The sequence below is a fragment of the Cetorhinus maximus genome, unplaced genomic scaffold (assembly GCF_964194155.1).
Source record: "Cetorhinus maximus unplaced genomic scaffold, sCetMax3.hap1.1 HAP1_SCAFFOLD_731, whole genome shotgun sequence".
Lineage (NCBI taxonomy): Eukaryota > Metazoa > Chordata > Chondrichthyes > Lamniformes > Cetorhinidae > Cetorhinus > Cetorhinus maximus.
This window is the reverse complement of record NW_027596673.1, coordinates 44,085-67,096: the sequence shown is the minus strand read 5'-3', so window position 1 is coordinate 67,096 and position 23,012 is coordinate 44,085. Positions and strand designations below refer to the sequence as shown.

The 23,012-nt window shown below is 53.9% G+C and overlaps 1 protein-coding gene across 5 annotated transcripts; it reads right to left on the bottom strand.

Moving 5' to 3' along the window:
- Positions 1 to 200: 200 nt before the first annotated feature.
- On the bottom strand, positions 201 to 21,306 carry LOC144674636 (uncharacterized). Of its 5 annotated transcripts, none has more exons than XM_078535895.1 (6): positions 21,288 to 21,306; positions 14,867 to 14,994; positions 5,862 to 5,992; positions 4,386 to 4,501; positions 1,710 to 1,897; positions 201 to 555 (listed from the first exon to the last, which is right to left on the bottom strand). In XM_078535895.1, exons 3-6 carry the CDS (start codon positions 5,926 to 5,928, stop codon positions 270 to 272), a joined length of 657 nt encoding a protein of 218 aa, XP_078392021.1. In that variant the 5' UTR covers positions 5,929 to 5,992; positions 14,867 to 14,994; positions 21,288 to 21,306; the 3' UTR covers positions 201 to 269. The 5 variants fall into 5 exon arrangements, with proteins under 5 accessions (XP_078392021.1, XP_078392024.1, XP_078392023.1 ...); XM_078535898.1 differs by having other exon boundaries at positions 4,386 to 4,498; XM_078535897.1 differs by lacking the exons at positions 14,867 to 14,994; positions 21,288 to 21,306 and adding an exon at positions 7,312 to 8,013.
- Between the last annotated feature and the right edge of the window lie 1,706 nt (positions 21,307 to 23,012).

Here is a 23,012-nt window from a genome sequence, read left to right as displayed (position 1 = left end):
GGGTCAGGGAGCGAGGGGTAAGAGTGCATGGCGGGGTAGAGGGTGCGTGAGGGTGACAGGAGGAGAGAGAGACAGAGACAGAGCGACGGAGAATGGGGGTTGCAGGGTGAGATCAGATCGGCGCCAGGCCGAGCCCCACCCCACCCACCCACCCACCCACCCGGGGTTCGCTGTTCCAGAAGATTCCAGGAGACAAGAGCTCGAGTTGCAGCAGATGATATTTATTCGCACAGAGAGAGAGAGAGAGAGTCAGGCGCCAGGCAGGTGAGTCAGTACATCAGCTGGTAGAGCAGGTTGGTGGCGTCGGGGAGGAGGGCCGCGCCGCTGTCGGCCCGCTCCTCCCCCTCGCCCCTGCCGTCGGCGCACAGCGCCACGATGTGCACGCCGGGCCCCAGGCCCTGGACGCCCGGCTGGCCCTCGCCGGGCTCCCCCTGGCCCTCCGGCAGGTCCTGGCTGGCGCGGCGCTCCTGGGCCGCGCCCGTCTCCTTGGGCGCGGAAGGATCCTCGGCGGGGTCGCCCGAGCTTCCGCAGGGCTTCCTCTGCAGGCCGGTCGAGCTGTGGGGGCCGGGGGAGGCGGTTAAACGGGAAGAGGGGAGAACGAGGTTCAGGGAAGAGGACGGAGCCGAGGGTGGGGGGGGGGGGGGGGAAAAACTATGAGTACACAGGCGAATAAGGAAAAGGCTCACGGAGAACGATGACCACCCCCACCCCCCCCCCCCACACCCGAGAATGAGCAGACTCCTCTCGTCCCACTCCCTCCCCTTCCCTCGCCATCTCCCCCACACCCCTTCTCTCTCCATCTCCGAGACCCCCCCCCCCATAGTGTTGGGAGGGCCAAGATTCTCATTCTACCAGCCCCACGCCTCTTTTTCCTTTAGCTCATTCATGGGACGTGGGCGTCACCAGCAAGGTCAGCATTTGTCACCCATCCCTAATTGCCCCTTGAACTGAGCGGGCTCGCTCGGCCATTTCAGACGGGGCAAGTTAAGCCGTGGTGGGGGGCGGTTCTGGAGTCACGTGTAGGCCGGACCGGGTAAGGACGGCAGATTTCCCTTCTCTTAAAGGGGACATGAGTGAACTAGATGGGGTTTTTTTAAACGACAATCGATGATGGATGTCATAGTGACCATGACTGAAACTGGCTTCATAATTCCAGATTTTTATGAACTGAATTTAAGTTTCACCGGCTGCCGTGACACCACCCCCACCCCTCCAACCCCCCCCCCTACCCCCCGCCACCCACCCAGAGCATTGGCCTGGGGCCTCCGGGTTACTGGTCCAGTGACCATCTTCCCTCAGGCTCGAGGGCAATTAAGGATGGGCAACAAATGCTGGTCCTTGCCAGCGACGCTCGCATCCCGTGAAAGAGTAAAAGAAAAATAAAGCAGGGCAGGCAGAAATGGAGTAGGCAACCTCCGTGTGCAGCACGAGCAGAGAAACCCAGCTCAGGAGTTGGTGGGAGGGTGCATATTGAGCCACAGGAGGAGGTTTATTTAAAAAGACCCCCCCACTCCACCTCTTGGAACAACCCGGGAAGCCCTTCAGGCCAGCGGGTGCGTTGCCAAGAGCAACCGGGCCCACGCCTCGGGGTGTTGGCTCCCCCACTACCCCAGCCACTCGGCCCTCGTTCTGCCTCCCCCCAAACCAAACCCCCACCGCGTCGGTTTCCCCTCCGCCCAACGCCCAACCCGACAAAACGCCGCGCTCACCTGCCGCCGGCCTGCCTTTGGACCTCCGCCGTGGCCTGCTCAGCCAGGAGAGGGCGGAGGGCGTTCTGATTGGCCAGCATGTCGACCTTCGCCCTCAGGCACTTGCACTTGTCCTCCATGGAGTTGAGGTGGGCCTCGATGGTGTCGAGCCGCAGGCACAGCGTCTTGCTGGCGGCGTACAGGAGTGTCTGGAGGAGAGGGTGGGGGTTTAGAAACAGGCGTCAGCGTCATGAGGTAACGTGGACCCGTAGCATCTACCGTTGGAGCGGGGGCGGCGGGGAGGGGCATCCGCTGTCTCGTCTCACTGAAGCATTCCACCCCCCCCCCATACTATTGCCACCCCCCCACCATCCCACCACCCCCCCACCCCCATCCCATCACCCCCTCCACCACCCCCACACCTCCCCCATCCCCTCCACCCATCCCACCCTCCCCATATCCCCATCCAATCCTCCCCATATCCCCATCCCACCCCCACCTCCCCATATCCCCACCCCACCCCCACCTCCCCATATCCCCACCCCACCCCCAAGGTCTGGAATTCCCTCCCTGAACCTCTCTCTCTCTGTCTGCGGTGTGATAACAACCAGTCTTAGTGATGTTGGTGGAGAGACAATATTGGCACCGGGGTGGGGTGGGAGGGGGCATCTCCTCCACCGCCACCCCCACCCCGGCCCACCCCAGCAACCCCCCCCTTGCCCCCGCCAACCTCTGCACCCGCCTCCACTTCCCGTCCACCCAAGGGGTCAGGCGGGACCTTCGGCTGAACGCCTCACCAGAGAAACGGCCCCTCCTACAGCACAGCCCCGCCCTCTGTCCCAGCAACGGGTGTGTCTACCCAGACCCTGGATCGCGGGGCCGAAGCCTGTGGGGGGGGGGGGGGGTCGTGACTCGAACCCACGACCTCCCGGTTCCGAGGCGAGGGACAGAGATAGGGTGCCCTGCAGCCGCGGCCATCATCCCGTCAGGGTCCTGACCCCCTCCCTCATCGCCGGCCAGGGGCTCCCTTCCGTGGAGCAGGGGGTGGGGGCGGGGTAATATCCCCTCAAAGCCACACGCAATCCAAAGGCCTAGTCGCCCCCCCCCACCACCCCCCCCCCCCCCCCCCCCCCCCGCCTCACCCCCCACCCCTTTAAGCCACCAGATCTCGAGGGGCCTCCCACGGGCTTCAATAAGCTGCCACCTGCCTGCAGCCAAGTGCAAAAGGGGTTACAGGGAACGACCCCGCCCAGCTTCCCCCCCGCCCCCCACCCCGGCCGCCTGAGTTCCAGACCAAACATCAGGGCGAGGCGCCCGCGAATAAAACTTCGCGCGATTGGTCAGCCGAGGGAAGCCGCGGCGAGGCGAGGAGAGGACGGGCCAGCGCTTTGAGGGGAGGGTTGGGAAGAGCGCTCTCCTCCTCCGCACACACGAGGAGGACGAAACGCTGGCTCCTTCCCGCCTGCCCGTTTCCCCGGTGGCTCACCGGCGCTCGCTGGGAGCGACGTACCGTTCACGCGCAGGGGAGCCCGTCCTCTGCAAACAAAAAGGAACCTGTTCGGGGAGCTCGCGCCTTCTTCGGAGTGGCCCGGGGAACTTGGGGAGCTAATCGGTTCCCCCGCCCACCACCACCCCCACCTCAAAACTGCTGCTCTCTCCAAAGGAATGCCTCGGCCAATCAGAACTGAGCCGTCAACCAATCAGCACCTCTCTCGTGCCCCCACCCCCTCATCACCGACCCCGCCCGCTGTACAAATTGTTGTGATCCTCTGAAATTTGGCATTCTTGCATTTGTCCGGATGTCGGCAATGTGCCTCTTCTGATCTCAACCGCGTTGGCAACAATGCGGCCGCGGGGGCTGGGGACGAGCGTGGCTAACGTGCGCGCAGAGGCTCGCGTACAGGAGTCACGGCAGGGGGGGGGGGGGGGGGGGGGGTGGGGGGGGGGTGCGATGGGTGGGGGAGGGGGAGACCTTCATCTCACTCCCCCTCTGTCCAGGGGTGGCTTTGACCCCAGAGAATGACAGGGCAAAGTGTAACCCATTGCACCAACCACCACCCCCAACAAGTCTCCCACGAGTTTCAAGCGTGGCGTGGCTGCGCCGGACAGAGAGGACGCTCACACACACAGACACCCCCGCCGCTCCTACACCAAACACGGAGGCAGTCCGGAGAAGGTTCACTGGGTCGATCCTGGGGATGGAGGGATTTTCTCATGAGGAGAGGTTGAGTAGGTTGGGCCTGAACTCATTTGAGTTTAGAAGAATGAGAGGCGACCTTATTGAAACATTTAAGATTCTTAGGGGGCTTGACGGGGTAGATGCTGAGAGGCTGTTTCCCCTTGTGGGAGAGTCTAGGACCAGAGGGCATAATCTCAGAGTAAGGGGTCACCCATTTAAGACAGAGATGAGGAGGAATTTCTTCTCTCAGAGGGTAGTGAATCTGTGGAATTCTTTACCGCAGAGGCTGTAGAGGCTGGGTCATTAAATATATTCAGGGCTGAGATAGACAGATTTTTAATCAGTGAGGGAATCAAGGGTTATGGGGAAAAGGCAGGAAAGAGGAGTTGAAGATTATCAGATCAGCCATGATCTCATTGAATGGTGGAGCAGACTCGATGGGCCGAATGGACTACTCCTGCCCCTACGTCTTATGGTCTTATGGGTTACCGTCTCTGCTGGGGAGTCGCTCCCCGTACCTGAATATTGTCCTCCCCCTCCTCCGCTTCCGAGGGTTTTGCTTCCACTCTGCGTCGTTTTCCTGTGGGATTGGAGTCGTCGTCCTCTGCACTTTGGGAGCTTTGCTGCAGGGCTGCTGGGAAAACAGGAATAGGATCAATGGGACAGGGTGGGAGACAGCCACTCCATTGGAACCGCTTACAGCAGAGGAGGGGGTGGGAGGGGGGGGTAAATGGGACTGACTGCATTGCTGTACAAAGAGCTGGCATTGAGTTGATGGGCCGATCGGCCTCCACCTGGGCTGAGGCCCCCGGCCGGGAGTGCTGATCGAATTAAGCCCTCTGGCCGTGGGCAAGTAATGCCCTCCCCTCTAGCACAGAGACGGCCGAGAGGTGACCCACGGGGGGGGGTGGGGGTTGGGGTTAGGGGGGTCCTTTCTTTTTATATATTCGCTCGTGGGGTCTGGGTGTCACTGGCTAGCCCATCCCTAATTGCCCTGGCCCAGAGGGCATTTAAGAGTCAGCCATATCGTCGATGGTGGGGGGTCTGGAGTCACGTGTAGGGCAGACCGGGTAAGGACGGCAGATTCCCTTCCCTCGAGGGGGACGCGAGTGAACCGGACAGGGGGGGGGTTTTCACGGCAATCGGCAATGGCTTCGTGGTCATCGGCAGACATTTTCATTCCGCCGTCTGCCGTGGCGGGATTCGAACCCCCGGGGGTGGGGGGGTGGGGGGGTGGGGGTGGTGGGGGGAAGAGTCCCCAGAGCATTACCCTGGCAATACCGGTTCCAGCAACAATGTCGCCAAGCCACCGCCTCCCCCCCACTTCACAAGAGGCCAGAACCAGGGTCCATCAATACAAGGTAGTCACTGATATGCCCCCATGGGGAGTACAGGAGAGATCTCCCTACCTGGCAGGTAGCGAGAATGTGGGGCGCGCTGCCACACAGGGAGCGATTGAGGCAAACAGCGCAGGTGCATTTAAGGGGATAAACACACAAGGGAGAAAGGAACAGTAGAAGGTGTTGATAGGGATGTGGGGTGGGGGTCAAACCCCAGCATGGGCCAGTTGGGATGAAGGCGCTCCTTCGACAGCACCTTCCAAACCCACGACCGCTACCGTCTAGAAGGGCGAGGGCAGCAGACGCACGGGGGGAACACCACCACCTGGAAGTTCCCCTCTGAGCCACACTCGCCCTCCCGACTTGGGAATACATCGGCCGTTCCTTCACCGTCGCCGGGTCAAAATCCTGGGAACTCCCTCCCTAACAGCGCGGTGGGTGTACCGACACCGCAGGGACCACAAGCAGTTCAAGATGGGGGCTCACCGCCACCTTTTTAAGGGGCAATTAGGGGATGGGACAATAAATCCTGGGCCCGGCCGGCGATGCCCACACCCTGTGAGTGAAATTTCAAAAAAAGATCTGTTGCCGTGAATATCATGTCAGAGTTGGTGAGGTTATGGGGGGGGTGCGGGTTTGGCGATCAACACGTACTGTCAGCTTCCGACGTGAATTCGCGCACCGCGATCTCCACCATCTCCGCCAGCGGCTGTTCTGCCATTTCACCGCCTGGAGCGCCCAGTCACCGATCCGGCAAACGGTCCCGACGGGAGGGATTCAGGCGGCTGCACACGGACAGAAAGGAACAGGGTCACGAAACTGGTCTCAGCGGGAGACACGCCTTGCCCCACAGCGGGTTCGCAACTCTCGGAGCCATTTACCGCCGCCCACCAGCACCCCCTCACCGCCCTCCCCCCAAACCAACAACCACAGGCCTGCCCCACCCCACCCCACGCCCAGGACGTTCGCAATCGCTCCCGTCTCTCTCCGGCCACTGCTGCAGAGTGCTCGCAACCCCGAAGCCCTGTTTGACTGCGAACTGAGCTTCCAAGCTCAGAGCCTCGCCGCCAAGGCCGCCCATCGCCACCTCGGTAACATCGCCCGGCTCCGTCCCTGTCTCAGCTCATCCGCTGCTGAAACCCTCGTCGGTGCCTTCGCCACCTCCAGACTCAACCAATCCAACGCTCTCCCGCATTATAGCCTCCGTAAACTTCAGCTCATCCAAAACTCTGCCGTACCCCCCCACCATATCCTAATTCGAACCATGTCCCGGCCCCCCTCACATTCACTGCGCTCACTGACATAATTTGTCTCAAACAGCCCACCACCACTCAACCCAGCCCAGCCCAACCTCATACAGCTCAACCCAACTCAATCCAAATCCAATCCCAACCAACTCAATCCAACCCAATCCAAATCCAATCCCAACCAACTCAATCCAACCCAATCCCAACCAACTCAATCCAAATCCAATCCCAATCCCAACCAACTCAATCCAAATCCAATCCCAACCCCAAACAACTCAATCCAAATCCAATCCCAACCCCGAACAACTCAATCCAAATCCAATCCCAACCCTGAACAACTCAATCCAAATCCAATCCCAACCCCGAACAACTCAATCCAAATCCAAATCCAATCCCGAACAACTCAATCCAAATCCAATCCCGAACAACTCAATCCAAATCCAATCCCGAACAACTCAATCCAAATCCAATCCCGAACAACTCAATCCAAATCCAATCCCGAACAACTCAATCCAAATCCAATCCCGAACAACTCAATCCAAATCCAATCCCGAACAACTCAATCCAAATCCAATCCCGAACAACTCAATCCAAATCCAATCCCGAACAACTCAATCCAAATCCAATCCCGAACAACTCAATCCAAATCCAATCCCGAACAACTCAATCCAAATCCAATCCCGAACAACTCAACCCAAATCCAAGCCCAACCAACTCAATCCAATCCCAATACCAACCAACTCAATCCAATCCCAATACCAACCAACTCAATCCAGATCCAATCCCAATACCCTTCCAACCCAACTCCAATCCCACCCAGTTGACCCGCCCAACACCAGCTCTCGCGAGTTTCTCACCTCGGCACGAGAGTTTCCCCCTTGCTGACGTCGGTCCCAATCAGGAGGGAGGGGGCGGGGGCCGGCGCCTCGCGCGTGCGCGTTGGGGCAGGGAGGTGGGCTGTGGGCGAGGCCGGCGCAGCAACCCACCAATCAGGAGCGCCGAACGCCTAGCGCCTCTCCGCCATTGGCTGGTCTCGGTGACTGGCAGGCGCGGCGGTTGGTGGGCGACCGGTTGGGTTTTGGAAGGGAAAAAAAAGGTTTTTTTTGTCAGACCGGCGGGGAAACGCTGCCACTCCTACCCCAGCCCGAAGAGAGAGAAAAAAACAATATCGTTAGCTTTTAAACCGAGCGGCGGCGGCGGGAATATTTACGACAGACTTTGAATTTTTTTATAAACAAAAAAAAGTTTTCAAGTTGCTCGGTGTAGAACCCGCAGGTAAAGCGCTCGAAGATCCGCAAGCGCCGCCGCCGCCATTACCATCACCATCCGGGCTTCCGCTTCTCCCTTGTTGCCCAGTTGGGCGTCCGTCTGCCCCCAACAAAGATGGCGGCGGGGTTCCTCCTTCTGATTGGCTGGCGGGGCGCACCGGGCAGCGGTCAAGGCCGGTTCGACTAATGGGAGAAGCCTCGCTGGGCTGATTGGCCGATCGGGCGGGACCGGGACCCGGCCCCGCCCCTACTCCCCGCTTGACCGCCGCGGCCTCTGATTGGCGGAACGTCACGGCGGCAACCAATCAAACACGGCCGGTCAGTATCTGTCGCTGGCGCGTGCACTCTCTCGCTCCGCCCTCCATTGTCTTTCTCGCTCGGTGATTGGGTGGAGCCGTTCTACCAATGAGAATAGGAGTTCCGTTTTGAAAAAAAAAGCCCACCTCTCTCCCCCCCGCCCCCCCACCACCTCTCCTCCAATTGGTTCCTTTTTGCCCCTGATTCTCTCAACCAATGAAAAGTGGGGGAGGGGAGGGGGTGAGGGTGCTGCAAGTTGGTCCTGAGCTCCACAGGCGCATAGGAAGATCCCAGCACTTATTGAACTCGCCACTGTTCCTACTGCTGCTGAAACCCTCACCCATGCCTTAAGTCACCTCCAGACTCACCTATTGTCTTCTTTTTGGGACTGACGATGACTCTCTCCCTCTCTGAGGCCGTGGCTGACTTAAAAAGCCCAATGCCCGATCAGTTGGCGTTTACATACGAACTAGGAGCTGGGGTAGGCCACTCGGCCCCTCCATCCAATAAGATCGCGGCTGATCTGATTGTAACCTCGACCCCACATTCCCGCCGACCCCTCCCCCCTGATAACCTTTCACCCCCCCCCCCCGCCCAATCCCTTGCTTAGCAAGAATCTATCTCGCTCCGCCTGAAAAACATTCCAAGGCTCTGCTTCCACCGCCTTTCGAGGAAGAGAGTTCCAAAGACTCGCCGCCCTCCGAGAGAAAAAACTTCTCCTCGTCTCCGTCCTAAATGGGCGACCCCCTCATTTTTAAACAGTGACCCCCCCCCCCCCCCCCCCTCTCGTTCTAGATTCTCCCACAAGAGGAAACATCCTCTCCACATCCACCCTGTCAAGACCCCCTCAGGATCTTAAAGGTTTCAATCAAATCGCCTCTTACTCTTCAAAAACTCCAGCGGATACAAGGCCAGCCTGTCCAACCTTTTCTCATAAGACAACCCGCCCATTCCTGGTATTAGTCTTGTAAACTTCTGAACTTCCTCCCACGCATTTACATCCTTCCTTAAATAAGGAGCCCAGTCCAGTACACAGTGCTCCAGATGTGCTCTCACCAGTGCCCTGTACAACTGAAGCATAACCTCCCTCCTTTCGTATTTTATGATTTTATGAGGATGCTCGGATTCTGGGACACTCCAATCCGCCGTTTGCGCTTGGCCCCCGCCCGGGCCTGTCGGAGACGCTCGAAACTGGTTGGCACCCTTCCCGGGCGCTCGCTCCCTCCCTCCCTCTCCGCTCTGGGCGGTCTCGAGCGAGAGATTCCCCACAGAATCGGTGGGGATGTCGCACTTTTCTCGGGGGTGGGGGTTGCGGACGATCCGAGACGTTTTCCCCCTCTGCCCTCCTCCTGCCGTGACAAAGCTCGGGAGCAGAGAGCTCGGTTTCTGGGAGTCTCGTGTCGGGGCGCGTGCGGACGATGGGTGCCGCCCGCCGTAGCCGATTAACCATAACCAGCGCCTCGACACTTTGGGGCGGGGGGGGGAGACGTTGGCCTGAGAGCGCAGGACACTGATATCGGAGCACCTCCCCTGCTGTCGAATTTGCAGGATTTTACAGAGGCAGCGCCGATGATATTTCTTTAAGGACTTAAAGTGTCTGTTGCATACGTCGTCCACGTTGCTGATGCATACAGGAGGGAGTGCGCGCGCTGGAGCCCTGTAGACGTTGAGGTTGGCACGGAAGTGAGCAAACTCGTCCATTCTAACCTGTTCCTGGCCGCCCTCCCGTGAGACCCCGCCCTCCGCAGACCCCAGCCCGTGCTGCCCTCCGTGCCTTTAACGCAGCCCTCCGGGATTGGCCGGGAATCTCCGGGAATGGAAGATCAGTCCCCGGGACGCTGCTGCGTGCGGCCCTGGGGGGAAAGGTCGACGCGGGGGGTGGGGTGGGGGGGGACCTTTTTTAACAAGAAAAAAATACATAGTTTTTTTTTAAAAAACAAAATCTTGGAATGTTGCTCTCTACCCGATTATAAAAAACGTGGCACAGTCACGAAGGAGAAGTCGCGTGGGACCCGAAACGTCCGGGTGGGGCTTTCCGCGCCCGTCCGTCGCCGGGTTCCTCTGGTCCAGTCCCGCCGCAAGTCAACGGACTTCGCGCCCGCGACGGGGGGGCCCGGAACGTTCCGGCCGTTAACTGCGCCTTTCTCTCCACAGGCCCTGCTAGGCCCTGCTCTGCTTGCGCAACACTTTCTGTTTCGTATTTGAGATCCCCCCACCCACCCACCCCCAACGTCCGCGGTGTTTTTGCTCTTATAAAAATATTGAAAATGGCGGGGGTGTTGAGAGGGGAGGGTGGCGAACGGGACGGGACAAAGGCTGCCAGTCAAGCGTCGCCCAATCGGGCAACGAGTCTCTCTCTCTCTCGCTTCCCAGCCGACGAAGGAAGGCAGTGCGTCACTGGGATGGATGGGTCGGCCGATTAAACGACCGGTGCGGGGTGGAGGGGGGCAAATTATGATCACCTCCCCCCCACCAGAAACAACTTTGTCGCCCCGTCCCCCCCCCCCGCCCCATGCTCGCTGACCTACACTGGCTCCCAGTCAAGCAGCCGCCTCGAGTTTTAAAATTCTCCATCCCCTCGGCTCCACATCGGTCCGCGGCCCGGCCTGCTCCTTACCTCCGGAATCTCTGAAGGCGGAGGGGCACGTTAGTGGGGTGGTGAAAAAGTCAGACGGGACACTTGCCTTTATCAATCGAGGCATCGATGACAAAAGTAGGGAGGTCATGTTGGAGTTGTATAGAACCTTGGTGAGGCCACAGCTGGAGCACTGTGTGCAGTTCTGGTTGCCACATTATAGGAAGGATGTGATTGCACTGGAGGGGGTGCAGAGGAGATTCACCAGGATGTAGCCTGGGATGAAACATTTAAAGTTATGAAGAGAGGGTTGGATAGACTTGGGTTGTTTTCATTGGAGCAGAGAAGACTGAGGGGAGACCTGATCAAGGTGGACAAGATTATGAGGGGTAAAAACAAAAAGCTAAAAGCTACTGCGGATGCTGGAAATCCAAAACAAAAACAGAATTACCTGGAAAAACTCAGCAGGTCTGGCAGCATCGGCGGAGAAGAAATCAGTTAACGTTTCGAGCCTTCATGGCCCTTCGGCAGAACTGGAGCATAGTTAGAAGAAGGGAGAAATATAAATTGGTTTAAGGTGGGTGGGGGGGTGGGGGGGTGGGGGGCGGGGGGAGTGGAGAGAGAGACATTGAGGGTGTGGTGATTGTGGAGATGAGCAGATAATCATCGACTCCAACACCCATCTGGGACCCTCCACCCCTGCTTGTCCCTCCGTCCTCACCCCATCTTCCAATCCCAGCCCCAGCCGCGTATTCACTATACCCCCTGACCTTCCCCTCTCCGATGCTGAACGTTCAGTGCTCAGCAAAGGACTTAGTTTCATACCCTTACGCCCTCATCTCAATGAATTTCGGGCTCGGCATGATGCTGAACTCTTCTTCCGCCGTCTTCGTCTCCATGCTCACTTCTTTGGGCAGGAGTCCTCTCCCCGTTCAACGGATCCTTTTACCCACCTCCAATATTCTCCCTCCACTTGGACCCCTCCCTCTGGATTCTTACCTTCTCTTGATCTTTTCATTGAGAACTGTCGGCTTGACATTAGCCGTCTCAATTTCTCTGCTCCTCTCACCCATTCTAATCTGTCTCTCTCTGAACTCACTGCACTCCGTTCTCTCAGGTCCAACCCCAACATTGTCATCAAACCCGCTGACAAGGGTGGTACTGTTGTTGTCTGGCGCATTGACTTCTACCTCGCGGAGGCTGAGCATCAACTCGCAGACGTTTCCTCCTACCTCTCCCTGGACCATGACCCCACCACAGAACATCAAGCCATTGTTTCCAGGACTGTCACTGACCTCATCTCCTCTGGAGATCTTCCTCCCACAGCTTCCAACTTGATAGTCGCCCAACCTCGGACGGCCCGCTTCTACCTCCTACCCAAAATCCACAAACAGAACTGTCCTGGCAGACCGATCGTGTCAGCCTGTTCCTGCCCCACGGAACTCATTTCTCGTTATCTTGACTCCCTTCTCTCTCCCCTTGTCCAGTCCCTTCCCACCTACATCCGTGATTCCTCTGACACCTTACGTCACATCAACAATTTCCAGTTCCCTGGCCCCAACCGCTTCCTCTTCACCATGGATGTCCAATCCCTCTACACCTCCATCCCCCACCAGGATGGTCTGAGGGCCCTTAGCTTCTTCCTTGAACAGAGGCCCCAACAATCCCCATCCACCACTACTCTCCTCCGTCTGGCTGAACTTGTTCTCACACTGAACAATTTCTCCTTTAACTCCTCTCACTTCCTCCAAATAAAAGGTGTGGCTATGGGTACCCGCATGGGCCCCAGCTATGCCTGTCTCTTTATGGGGTATGTGGAACATTCCTTGTTCCAGTCCTACTCCGGCCCCCTCCCACAACTCTTTCTCCGGTACATCGATGATTACTTCGGTGCTGCTTCATGCTCTCGTCGGGACCTGGAAAAATTTATTAATTTTACTTCCAATCTCCACCCCTCCATCATCGTCACATGGTCCATCTCTGACACTTCTCTTCCCTTCCTTGACCTCTCTGTCTCCATTTCTGATGATAGACTGTCCACCAATATCCATTACAAGCCTACCGACTCCCACAGCTACCTCGACTACAGCTCCTCACACCCCGCTTCCTGTAAAGACTCCATCCCATTCTCTCAGTTCCTTCGCCTCCGTCGCATCTGTTCTGATGACGCTACCTTCAAAAACAGCTCCTCTGACATGTCCTCCTTCTTCCTTAACCGAGGTTTTCCATCCACGGTCGTTGACAGGGCCCTCAACCATGTCCGGCCCATCTCCCGCGCATCCTCCCTCACGCCTTCTCCTCCTTCCCAGAAACATGATAGGGTCCCCCTTGTCCTCACTTATCACCCCACCAGCCTCCGCATTCAAAGGATCATCCTCCGCCATTTCCGCCAACTCCAGCATGATGCCACCACCAAACACATCTTCCCTTCACCCCCCTGACGGCATTCCGTAGGGATCGTTCCCTCTGGGACACCCTGGTCCACTCCTCCATCACCCCCTACTCCTCAACCCCCACTTATGGCACCTCCCCATGCCCACGCAGAAGATGCAACACCTGCCCCTTCACTTCCTCTCTCCTCACTGTCCAAGGGCCCAAACACTCCTTTCAAGTGAAGCAGCATTTCACTTGCATTTCCCCTAACTTAGTCTACTGCATTCGTTGCTCCCAATGCGGTCTCCTCTACATTGGAGAGACCAAACGCAAACTGGGCGACCGTTTTGCGGAACACCTGCGGTCTGTCCGCAAGAAAGACCCAAACCTCCCTGTCGCTCGCCATTTTAACACTCCACCCTGTTCTCTTGCCCACATGTCTGTCCTTGGCTTGCTGCATTGTTCCAGTGAAGCCCAACGCAAACTGGAGGAACAGCACCTCATCTTCCGACTAGGCACTTTACAGCCCTCCGGGCTGAATATTGAATTCAACAACTTTAGATCTTAAACTCCCCCTCCCCCCATCCCCACCCCGTTTCTTTCCCCACCCCCCCGCTTTTTTTTCAATAATTTATATAGATTCTTCTTTCCCCACCTATTTCCATTATTTTTAAATCTAAAACTAAAACCTTTAGTCTTTCCACCCCACCCCCACTAGAGCTGTACTTTGAATATCCTGTCTTCCATTCTTAATTAGCACTTTTCTCAGACAAATATCACCACCTTCAACACCTCTTTGACCCTTTTGTCTGTGACATCTTTTGATTATCTGCTCATCTCCACAATCACCACACCCTCAATGTCTCTCTCTCCACCCCACCCCCCGCCCCCCACCCACCTTAAACCAATTTATATTTCTCCCTTCTTCTAACTATGCTCCAGTTCTGCCGAAGGGCCATGAAGGCTCGAAACGTTAACTGATTTCTTCTCCGCCGATGCTGCCAGACCTGCTGAGTTTTTCCAGGTAAGATTATGAGGGGCATGGACAAGGTGGATAGGGAGCAGCTGTTCCCCTTAGTTGAAGGGTCAGGCACGAGGGGGACATAAGTTCAAGGTGAGGAGCAGGAGGTTTAGGGAGGGAATGTGAGGAAAAACTTTTTTACCCAGAGGGTGGTGAGGGTCTGGAATGAGCTGCCTGGGAGGGTGGTGGAGGCGGGTTGCCTCACATCCTTTAAAACCTGGATGAGCACTGGGCACGTCATATGGGGCCGAGCGCTGGTAAATGGGATTAGGCAGGTAGGTCAGGTGTTTCTCACGTGTCGGTGCAGCCTCGATGGGCCGAAGGGCCTCTTCTGCACCGTGTGTGATTCCGTGATCTCCTCCAGCCCCACAACCCTCAGCGTTAACCGCGCCCCTCGTATTCCAGCCCCACCCACCCCCACTCCATTGAGCTCAGAAGGTTGCCGATCTTTGGAATTCTGTTCCCCAGAGGGCTGTGGAAGCTCAGTCACTGAAGCACGTTTAAAGCAGAGATGGACAGATTTTCTAAACACCAATAAAGTAAAGGTACATGGGGATAGTGTGGGGGGGGGGGGGGGGGGGGGGGGTGGGGTGGGTGGGGGGAGAAAGTCATTGAAGTGGATGATCAGCCACGATCGCATTGAATGGAGGAGCAGGCTCGACGGGCTGAATGGCCTACTCCCCGCTCCCGACGTTCCCCCGAGATCTCCGCGCTCCTCCAGTCCCGGCCTCTCGAGCGTCCCCCTCGATTTTTTTTTCACCGCTCCACCATTGGCGACCGTGCCTTCAGCTGCCTGGGGCCTCCCGAGCTCTGGGGTTCCCTCCCTCCACCTCTCCTCTCTCCTCTCTCTCTCTCTCTCTCTCTCTCTTTCCCCCTACCTCTCTCTCGCCCATCCAGACGCCCCTTGAAGGCTTTTGACCGGGCTTTGAGATTGTCCGCCCTCAAATCTCCACGTGCCGAGTGTTGTTTGATAACACTCCTGTTCGGTAGTCTCGTGGGCATTTTCCTATGTTAAAAGTAAAACATGAATGCAGTTTTGAAAATTCGAGGATTTGAGTACAGGAACAGGGATGTCTTGCTGCAATCGTACAGGGCCTTGGTGAGACCACACCTGGAATATTGTGTGCAGTTTTGGTCTCCTTATCTGAGGAAGGATGTTCTTGCTATAGAGGGAGTGCAGCGAAGGTTTACCTGGGACTGATTCCTGGGATGGCGGGACTGACACATGAGGAGAGATTGAGTCGATTAGGATTATATTCGCTGGAGTTCAGAAGAATGAGGGGGGATCTCATAGAAACCTATAAAATTCTGACAGGGCTAGACAGGGTAGATGCAGGAAGGATGTTCCTGATGGTGGGGGTGAGTCCAGAACCAGGGGGGTCACAGTTTGAGGATACGGGGTAGACCATTTAGGACTGAGATGAGGAGAAATTTCTTCACCCGGAGAGCGGTGAGCCTGTGGAATTCGTTACCACAGAAAGTAGTTGAGAGCAAAACATTGTGTGTTTTCAAGAAGGAGTTAGATGTAGCTCTCGGGGGTGAAAGGGATCAAAGGATATGGGGAGAAAGCGGGAGCAGGGCTATTGAACTGGATGATCAGCCAGGATCGTGATGAATGACGGAGCAGGCTCGAAGGGCCGAATGGCCTTACTCCTATCTCCTAGTTTCTATGAAAAGGAAAAGCCTCAGGAGGTGGGCATCACTGGCGAGGCGCTGGCGGGTATTTGTTGCCCATCCAGCCCCCCCCCCAATTTGCCCCTGAGAGAGCGAGCGGTGGCGGGACCCCCTTCAGAACCGCAGCAGTCTGCGCGATTGCCCCCCCGACTCCTTGCGGGAATGGAGAGAAGGGGAGCTACCCGCGAGGGCACTTAGGGAGAGGACCCTGACCCCTCTCCCCCTCCCCCTCTCCCCCTCCCCCTCCCCCCCCTCCCCCTCTCCCCCTCCCCCCCTCTCTCCCTCTCCCCCTCCCCCCTCTCCCTCTCCCCCTCCCCCCCTCTCTCCCTCTCCCCCTCCCCACCACACCGGGGGGGGGGGGGAATCGAGCGGCCGGCCGGGAAGACAGGGCGTCGGCCTGGGGAGGTCAAGGTCCGAGTGCAGGGCCGTCGGCACCTGATAAGAGAACGAGCGGCAGGGTCCAACGATCAATCGGGGCTGGGCACAGAGGCTGCTCCCTCTCCCACTAGAGGTCGCCTCCCTCCCGCAGTTTGGTGCCTGAGCTCGGCCGAGGCACTCGGGGGACCAAAACACCCGGGTGCCGGTGCCGAGGGAGCGCTGCTGCCTCCAACCGAGGGGCCCCGTCCGCCGCCCACCCCCTCAGGTGGACGATCAAGATCCCGCGGCCGTCACTGGACCAGTGTGGTTGTTGGGGGGGGTGGGGTGGAGTGGGGGCGGGGGTAGTGGGGGAAGAGTTCTTCACGGGTGTCCTTTGGGACAGCGGCTACACCCGACCCGAGTGCGGAGAGCCGTCGATCTGGGCATGGGATCTTGCTGTGCACGGGCCAGCTGTCCCGCTGCGGTTCGGAAAGCGCTCGACGGGCTGCGAGTGGGGGTGGGGCACCCCCCCCCCCCCCCCCCCCCCCCCGTCGGACGTGACAGGCGCTACACGAATGCTATGACAGTTCTTCCTTCACAAGGGAGGCCATTCAGCCCCAACCTATCTAGAACAAGCCTTTCCCTTCCCCCGCACCCACCGACCGACAAAGCTGTCCTTTAAATGATTCCTGGCTCTCCCGCGTTCCCCTTTCCCCCAGTGCCCATTCGAAGGGTCAGTCGCTTGTCGTGTGTAGAGAGGTTCCCCGAAATCAGTCCTCCAGCTGCCTACCGGGAACTCTTGCTTACTCCGGCTCTGACCTCCTGTGCGACCACCCACCACCCCCTAACCACCACCTCCGCCCCCAACCCCCCCGGCACATCCCCCTCCAGCTCCCTTCAGCAGACTGTGGGTGGCCTGTGTGTGTTCAGCTGGTTCAACTCCAGGCTCCGGAATTCTCTCCCTGAACCTGGAGTATTCCTTCAAATTGAGGGGCGGGAGCCAGACGGGAGTGGGGCGGCGAGGCTGAGAGGGGTTGAACGAGGATCGGGAGAGTTTACGACATCGGCAACAACGTGTGCTCGTGCGGCATCCGAAAGGCAGAGAGATGTCCGAGATCGCTTGACAGGCGCATGCCGAAACAAAACTAGAGAAGGGTACCAGGACATGGAGGAGGGGCGGTGGGGGGGGGGGGTGGTTGGGGGAGGGGATGAAGTGACCAAGGTCTTGGTCGAAGAGGTCAGTTTTAAAATGGTTTTAAAATGAAGGGAAGAGTTTAAGTAAAGGGAGAGGAGTGAGCTTTAGATGTACAATCTGTCCCTTTTAATAAACACAATCCCTAAACTCCCTGCGATTCACAATCTGTCCCTTTAATAAACACAATCCCTAAACTCCCTGCGATTCACAATCTGTCCCTTTTAATAAACTCAGTCCCTAAACTCCCTGCGATTCACAATCTGTCACTTTTAATAAACAGTCACTAAATTCACTGCGATTCACAATCTGTCCCTTTAATAAACACAGTCCCTCAATTCCCTGCGATTCACAGTCTGTCCGTTTAATAAACACAGTCCCTAAACTCACTGCGATTCACAATCTGTCCCTTTAATAAACACAGTCCCTAAACTCACTGCGATTCACAATCTGTCCCTTTAATAAACTCAGTCCCTAAACTCACTGGGATTTCGCAACCTGTCCCTTTAATAAACACAGTCCCTAAACTCACTGCGATTCATAACCTGTCCCTTTCATAAAGACACTCGCTAAACACACTGGGACTTTGCAATCTGCCCCTTTAATAAACACAGTCCCCAAACTCACTGGAACTTTGCAATCTGCTCCTTTAATAAAGACAGTCCCTAAACTCACAGTGATTTACAATCTGTCCCTTTAATAAACACAGTCCCTAAACTCACTGCGATTCATAACCTGTCCCTTTCATAAAGACACTCGCTAAACACACTGGGACTTTGCAATCTGCCCCTTTAATAAACACAGTCCCCAAACTCACTGGAACTTTGCAATCTGCTCCTTTAATAAAGACAGTCCCTAAACTCACAGTGATTTACAATCTGCTCCTTTAATAAACACAGTCCCTAAACACACTGCGATTCATAACCTGTCCCTTTCATAAAGACACTCGCTAAACACACTGGGACTTTGCAATCTGTCCCTTTAATAAAGACAGTCCCCAAACTCACTGTGACTTTGCAATCTGCTCCTTTAATAAACACAGCCCCTAAACTCACTGGGACTTTGCAATCTGCCCCTTTAATAAACACAGTCCCTAAACTCACTGCGATTCACAATCTGCTCGTTTAATAAATACAGCCCCTAAACTAACTGGGACTTTGCAAACTGCTCCTTTAATAAACACAGTCCCTAAACTCACTGCGATTCACAATCTGGCTCCTTAATAAACACAGTCACTAAATTCACTGCGATTCACAATCTGTCTCTTTAATAAACACAATCCCTCAATTCCCTGCGATTCACAATCTGTTCGTTTAATAAACACAGTCCCTAAACTCACTGCGATTCACAATCTGGCTCCTTAATAAAGACACTCGCTAAACTCACTGGGACTTTGCAATCTTCCCCCTTAATAAACACAGTCCCTAAACTCACTGAGGTTTTGCAATCTGCCCCTTTAATAAACACAGTCCCCAAACTCACTGGGACTTTGCAATCTGCTCCTTTAATAAACACAGTCCCTAAACTCACTGCGATTCACAATCTGTCCCTTTAATAAACTCAGTCCCTAAACTCACTGCGATTCACAATCTGCCCCTTTAATAAACACAGTCCCTAAACTAACTGCGATTCACAATCTGCCCCTTTAATAAATACAGTACATAAACTCACTGCGATTCATAATCTGCCCCTTTAATAAACACAGTCCCAAAACTCACTACAATTCATAATCTGTCCCTTTAATAAAGACACTCGCTAAACTCACTGGGAGTTTGCAATCTGCCCCTTTAATAAACAAAGTCACTAAACTTACTGAGATTTTGCAATCTGTCCATTTAAGAAACACAGTCCCTAAACTCACTGGGATTTTGCAATCAGTGCCTTTAATAAACACAGTCCACAAACTCACTGGGATTTTGCAATCTGTCCGTTTAATAAACACATTTCCTAAATTCCCTTCATTTCACAATCTGTCACTTTAATAAACACAGTCCCTAAACTCACTGCAATTCACAATCTGCCCCTTTAATAATCACAGTCTCTAAACTCCTGCGATTCACAATCTGCCCCTTTAATAAACACAGTCCCTAAACTCACTGAGATTTTGCAATCTGTCCCTTTAATAAACACAGTCCCCAAACTCACTGGGACTCTGCAATCTGCTCCTATAATAAACACAGCCCCTAAACTCACTGAGATTTTGCAATCTGCCCCTTTAATAAACACAGTCCCCAAACTGACTGGTATTTTGCAGTCAGTCCCTTTAATAAACACAGTCCCCAAACTCACTGGGATTTTGCAATCTGTCCCTTTAATAAACAGTCCCTAACCTCACTGCGATTCACAATTTTCCCCTTTAATAAACACAGTCCCTAAACTCACTGCGATTCACAATATTGCCCCTTTAATAAACTCAGTCCCTAAACTCACTGCAATTCACAATCTGTCCCTTTAATAAACTCAGTCCCTAAACTCACTGCGATTCACAATCTGTCCCTTTAATAAACACAGTCCCTAAATTCACCGTGATTCACAATCTGCCCCTTTAATAAACACAGTCCCTAAATTCCCTGCGATTCACAATCTGCCCCTTTAATAAACACAATCCCTAAACTCACTGTGATTCACAATCTGTCCCTTTAACACACACAATCCCTAAACTCACTGCGATTTTGCAATCTGTCCCTTTAATAAACACAGTCCCTAAATTCAATGCAATGCACGATCTTTCCGTTTAATAAATACAGCCCTGAAACTCACTGAGATTTACTATCTGCCCCTTTAACAGAGTCCCTAAACTCACTGCGATTCACAATCTGTCCTTTCAATAAACACAGTTCCTAAACTCACTGCGACGCATAATCTGGCTCGTTAATAAAGACACTCGCTAAACTCACTGGGACTTTGCAATCTGCCCCTTTAATAAACACAGTCACCAAACTCACTGGGACTTTGCAATCTGCTCCTTTAATAAACACAGTCCCTAAACTCACAGTGAATTACAATCTGTCCCTTTAATAAACACAGTCCCCAAACTCACTGGGATTTCACAACCTGTCCCTTTAATAAACACAGTCCCTAAATTCCCTTCGATTCACAATCTGTCCCTTTAATAAACACAGTCCCTAAACTCACTGCGATTCACAATTTTCCCCTTTAATAAACACAGTCCCTAAACTCACTGCGATTCACAATATTGCCCCTTTAATAAACTCAGTCCCTAAACTCACTGCAATTCACAATCTGTCCCTTTAATAAACTCAGTCCCTAAACTCACTGCGATTCACAATCTGTCCCTTTAATAAACACAGTCCCTAAATTCACCGTGATTCACAATCTGCCCCTTTAATAAACACAGTCCCTAAATTCCCTGCGATTCACAATCTGCCCCTTTAATAAACACAATCCCTAAACTCACTGTGATTCACAATCTGTCCCTTTAACACACACAATCCCTAAACTCACTGCGATTTTGCAATCTGTCCCTTTAATAAACACAGTCCCTAAATTCAATGCAATGCACGATCTTTCCGTTTAATAAATACAGCCCTGAAACTCACTGAGATTTACTATCTGCCCCTTTAACAGAGTCCCTAAACTCACTGCGATTCACAATCTGTCCTTTCAATAAACACAGTTCCTAAACTCACTGCGACGCATAATCTGGCTCGTTAATAAAGACACTCGCTAAACTCACTGGGACTTTGCAATCTGCCCCTTTAATAAACACAGTCACCAAACTCACTGGGACTTTGCAATCTGCTCCTTTAATAAACACAGTCCCTAAACTCACAGTGAATTACAATCTGTCCCTTTAATAAACACAGTCCCCAAACTCACTGGGATTTCACAACCTGTCCCTTTAATAAACACAGTCCCTAAATTCCCTTCGATTCACAATCTGTCCCTTTAATAAACACAGTCCCTAAACTCACTGCGATTCACAATCTGCCTCTTTAATAAACACAGTCCCTAAACTCACTGCGATTCACAATCTGTTCCTTTAATAAACACAGTCCATAAACTCACTGCGATTTACAATCTGTCCCTTTAATAAACTCAGTCCCTAAACTCACTGCGATTCACAATCTGCCCCTTTAATAAACACAGTCCCTGAATTCCCTGCGATTCACAATCTGCCGCTTTAATAAACACAGTCCCTAAATTCACTGCAATTCACAATCTGCCCCTTTAATAAACACAGTCCCTAAACTCACTGTGATTCACAATCTGCCCCTTTAACACACACAGTCCCTAAACTCACTGCGATTTTGCAATCTGTCCCTTTAATAAACTCAGTCCCTAAACTCACTGGGATTCACAATCTGTCCCTTTAATAAACAGTCACTAAATTCACTGCGATTCACAATCTGCTCCTTTAACAAACACAGTCACTAAATTCACTGTGATTCACAATCTGCTCCTTTAACAAACACAGTCCCTAAATTCCCTGCGATTCACAATCTGTCCCTTTAATAAACTCAGTCCCTAAACTCACTGGGATTCACAATCTGTCCCTTTAATAAACAGTCACTAAACTCACTGTTATTCACAATCTGCTCCTTTAACAAACACAGTCCCTAAATTCCCTGCGATTCACAATCTGCCTCTTTAATAAACACAGTCCCTAAATTCACTGCGATTCACAATCTGCCCCTTTAATAAACACAGTCCCTAAATTCAATGGGATTTTGCAATTTGTGCCTTTAATAAACACAGTCCCTAAACTCGCTGCGATTTACAATCTGCTCCTTTAATAAACACAGTAGCAAAGCTCACTATGATTCACAATCTGTCCCTTTAATAAACTCGGTCCCTAAACTCACTGCGATTCACAATCTGTCCCTTTAATAAACACAATCCCTAAACTCACTGCGATTTTTCAATCTGTCCCTTTAATAAACACAGTCACTGAACTCACTGCGATTTTGCAATCTGCCCCTATAATAAACACAGTCCCCAAACTCACTGGGAATTTGCAATCTGCCCCTATAATAAACACAGTCCCCAAACTCACTGGGAATTTGCAACCTGCCCCTTTAATAAACACAATCCATAAACTCACTGCGATTTTGCAATCTGTCCCTTTAATAAACACGGTTCCTGAACTCACTGGGATTTTGCAATCTGTCCCTTTTGATGAACGCAGTCCCTCTGAGCCCCCCTCCCCCTTAGGTTTTGGATATTAGCAGCCTGAGCGCCCTGGCCGGCTTGTGCAATCTCTGGGAGTGTTGCTGTCTGTCCTGAGTCAGCTTTCTGCACAGCTTGTTGTTCTGCATGTGTTTTTCTCTCTCGCTCTGGCTCTGCACAATATTATCTCTGACCTTGACTTCAATCAGGACCCAGATTATTGGTCCTGATTCCCACCACCCACCCCCCCATCCAGAGGAGCTGGGGCTGAGTGAAGCGGGGGCTTTGATTTTGAACAACTCGAATAAAAATTATAAGAGCTGGTTCACCACATCCTCCTCCCTCCCTCCCTCCCTCCCTCCCCCTTGGGCAATTGCACTAGATGCTCATTTCTCCCCATTGCTCCCTCTCCTCCTGCAATCTCGCTGTGCAATGGTCTGGTCTTTTTTTGCAAAGCTGCACCGTCAGAGACAGGAGGCGGTGCTCTTTGCAAGGGGAGGTGGAGAGAGAGGGGGGAGTAGAGCTCAATGGATATAAATAAGAAAGTCAGGAGAGACGGACCAGGAGTAGAGCAACGGAAAATTACGTTCCCTCAGGGGGATAGAGAGAGAAGGAGAGAGAGCGAGAGAAGGAGAGCTGGTTGTGGAGCCGCAGAGGGACACAGCGAATTT

What these genes read in the sequence shown, in the direction of transcription:
- LOC144674636 (XM_078535895.1), bottom strand. Translation starts at nt 5,928, where the DNA reads ATGGCAGAACAGCCGCTGGCGGAGATGGTGGAGATCGCGGTGCGCGAA. An exon ending in AGGGGGAGGACAATATTCAG is followed by an intron (nt 1,898 to 4,385) that starts GTACGGGGAGCG and finishes CCTCTCCTCCAG; the next exon opens with ACACTCCTGTACGCCGCCAG. An exon ending in CAAAGGCAGGCCGGCGGCAG is followed by an intron (nt 556 to 1,709) that starts GTGAGCGCGGCG and finishes CGGCCCCCACAG; the next exon opens with CTCGACCGGCCTGCAGAGGA.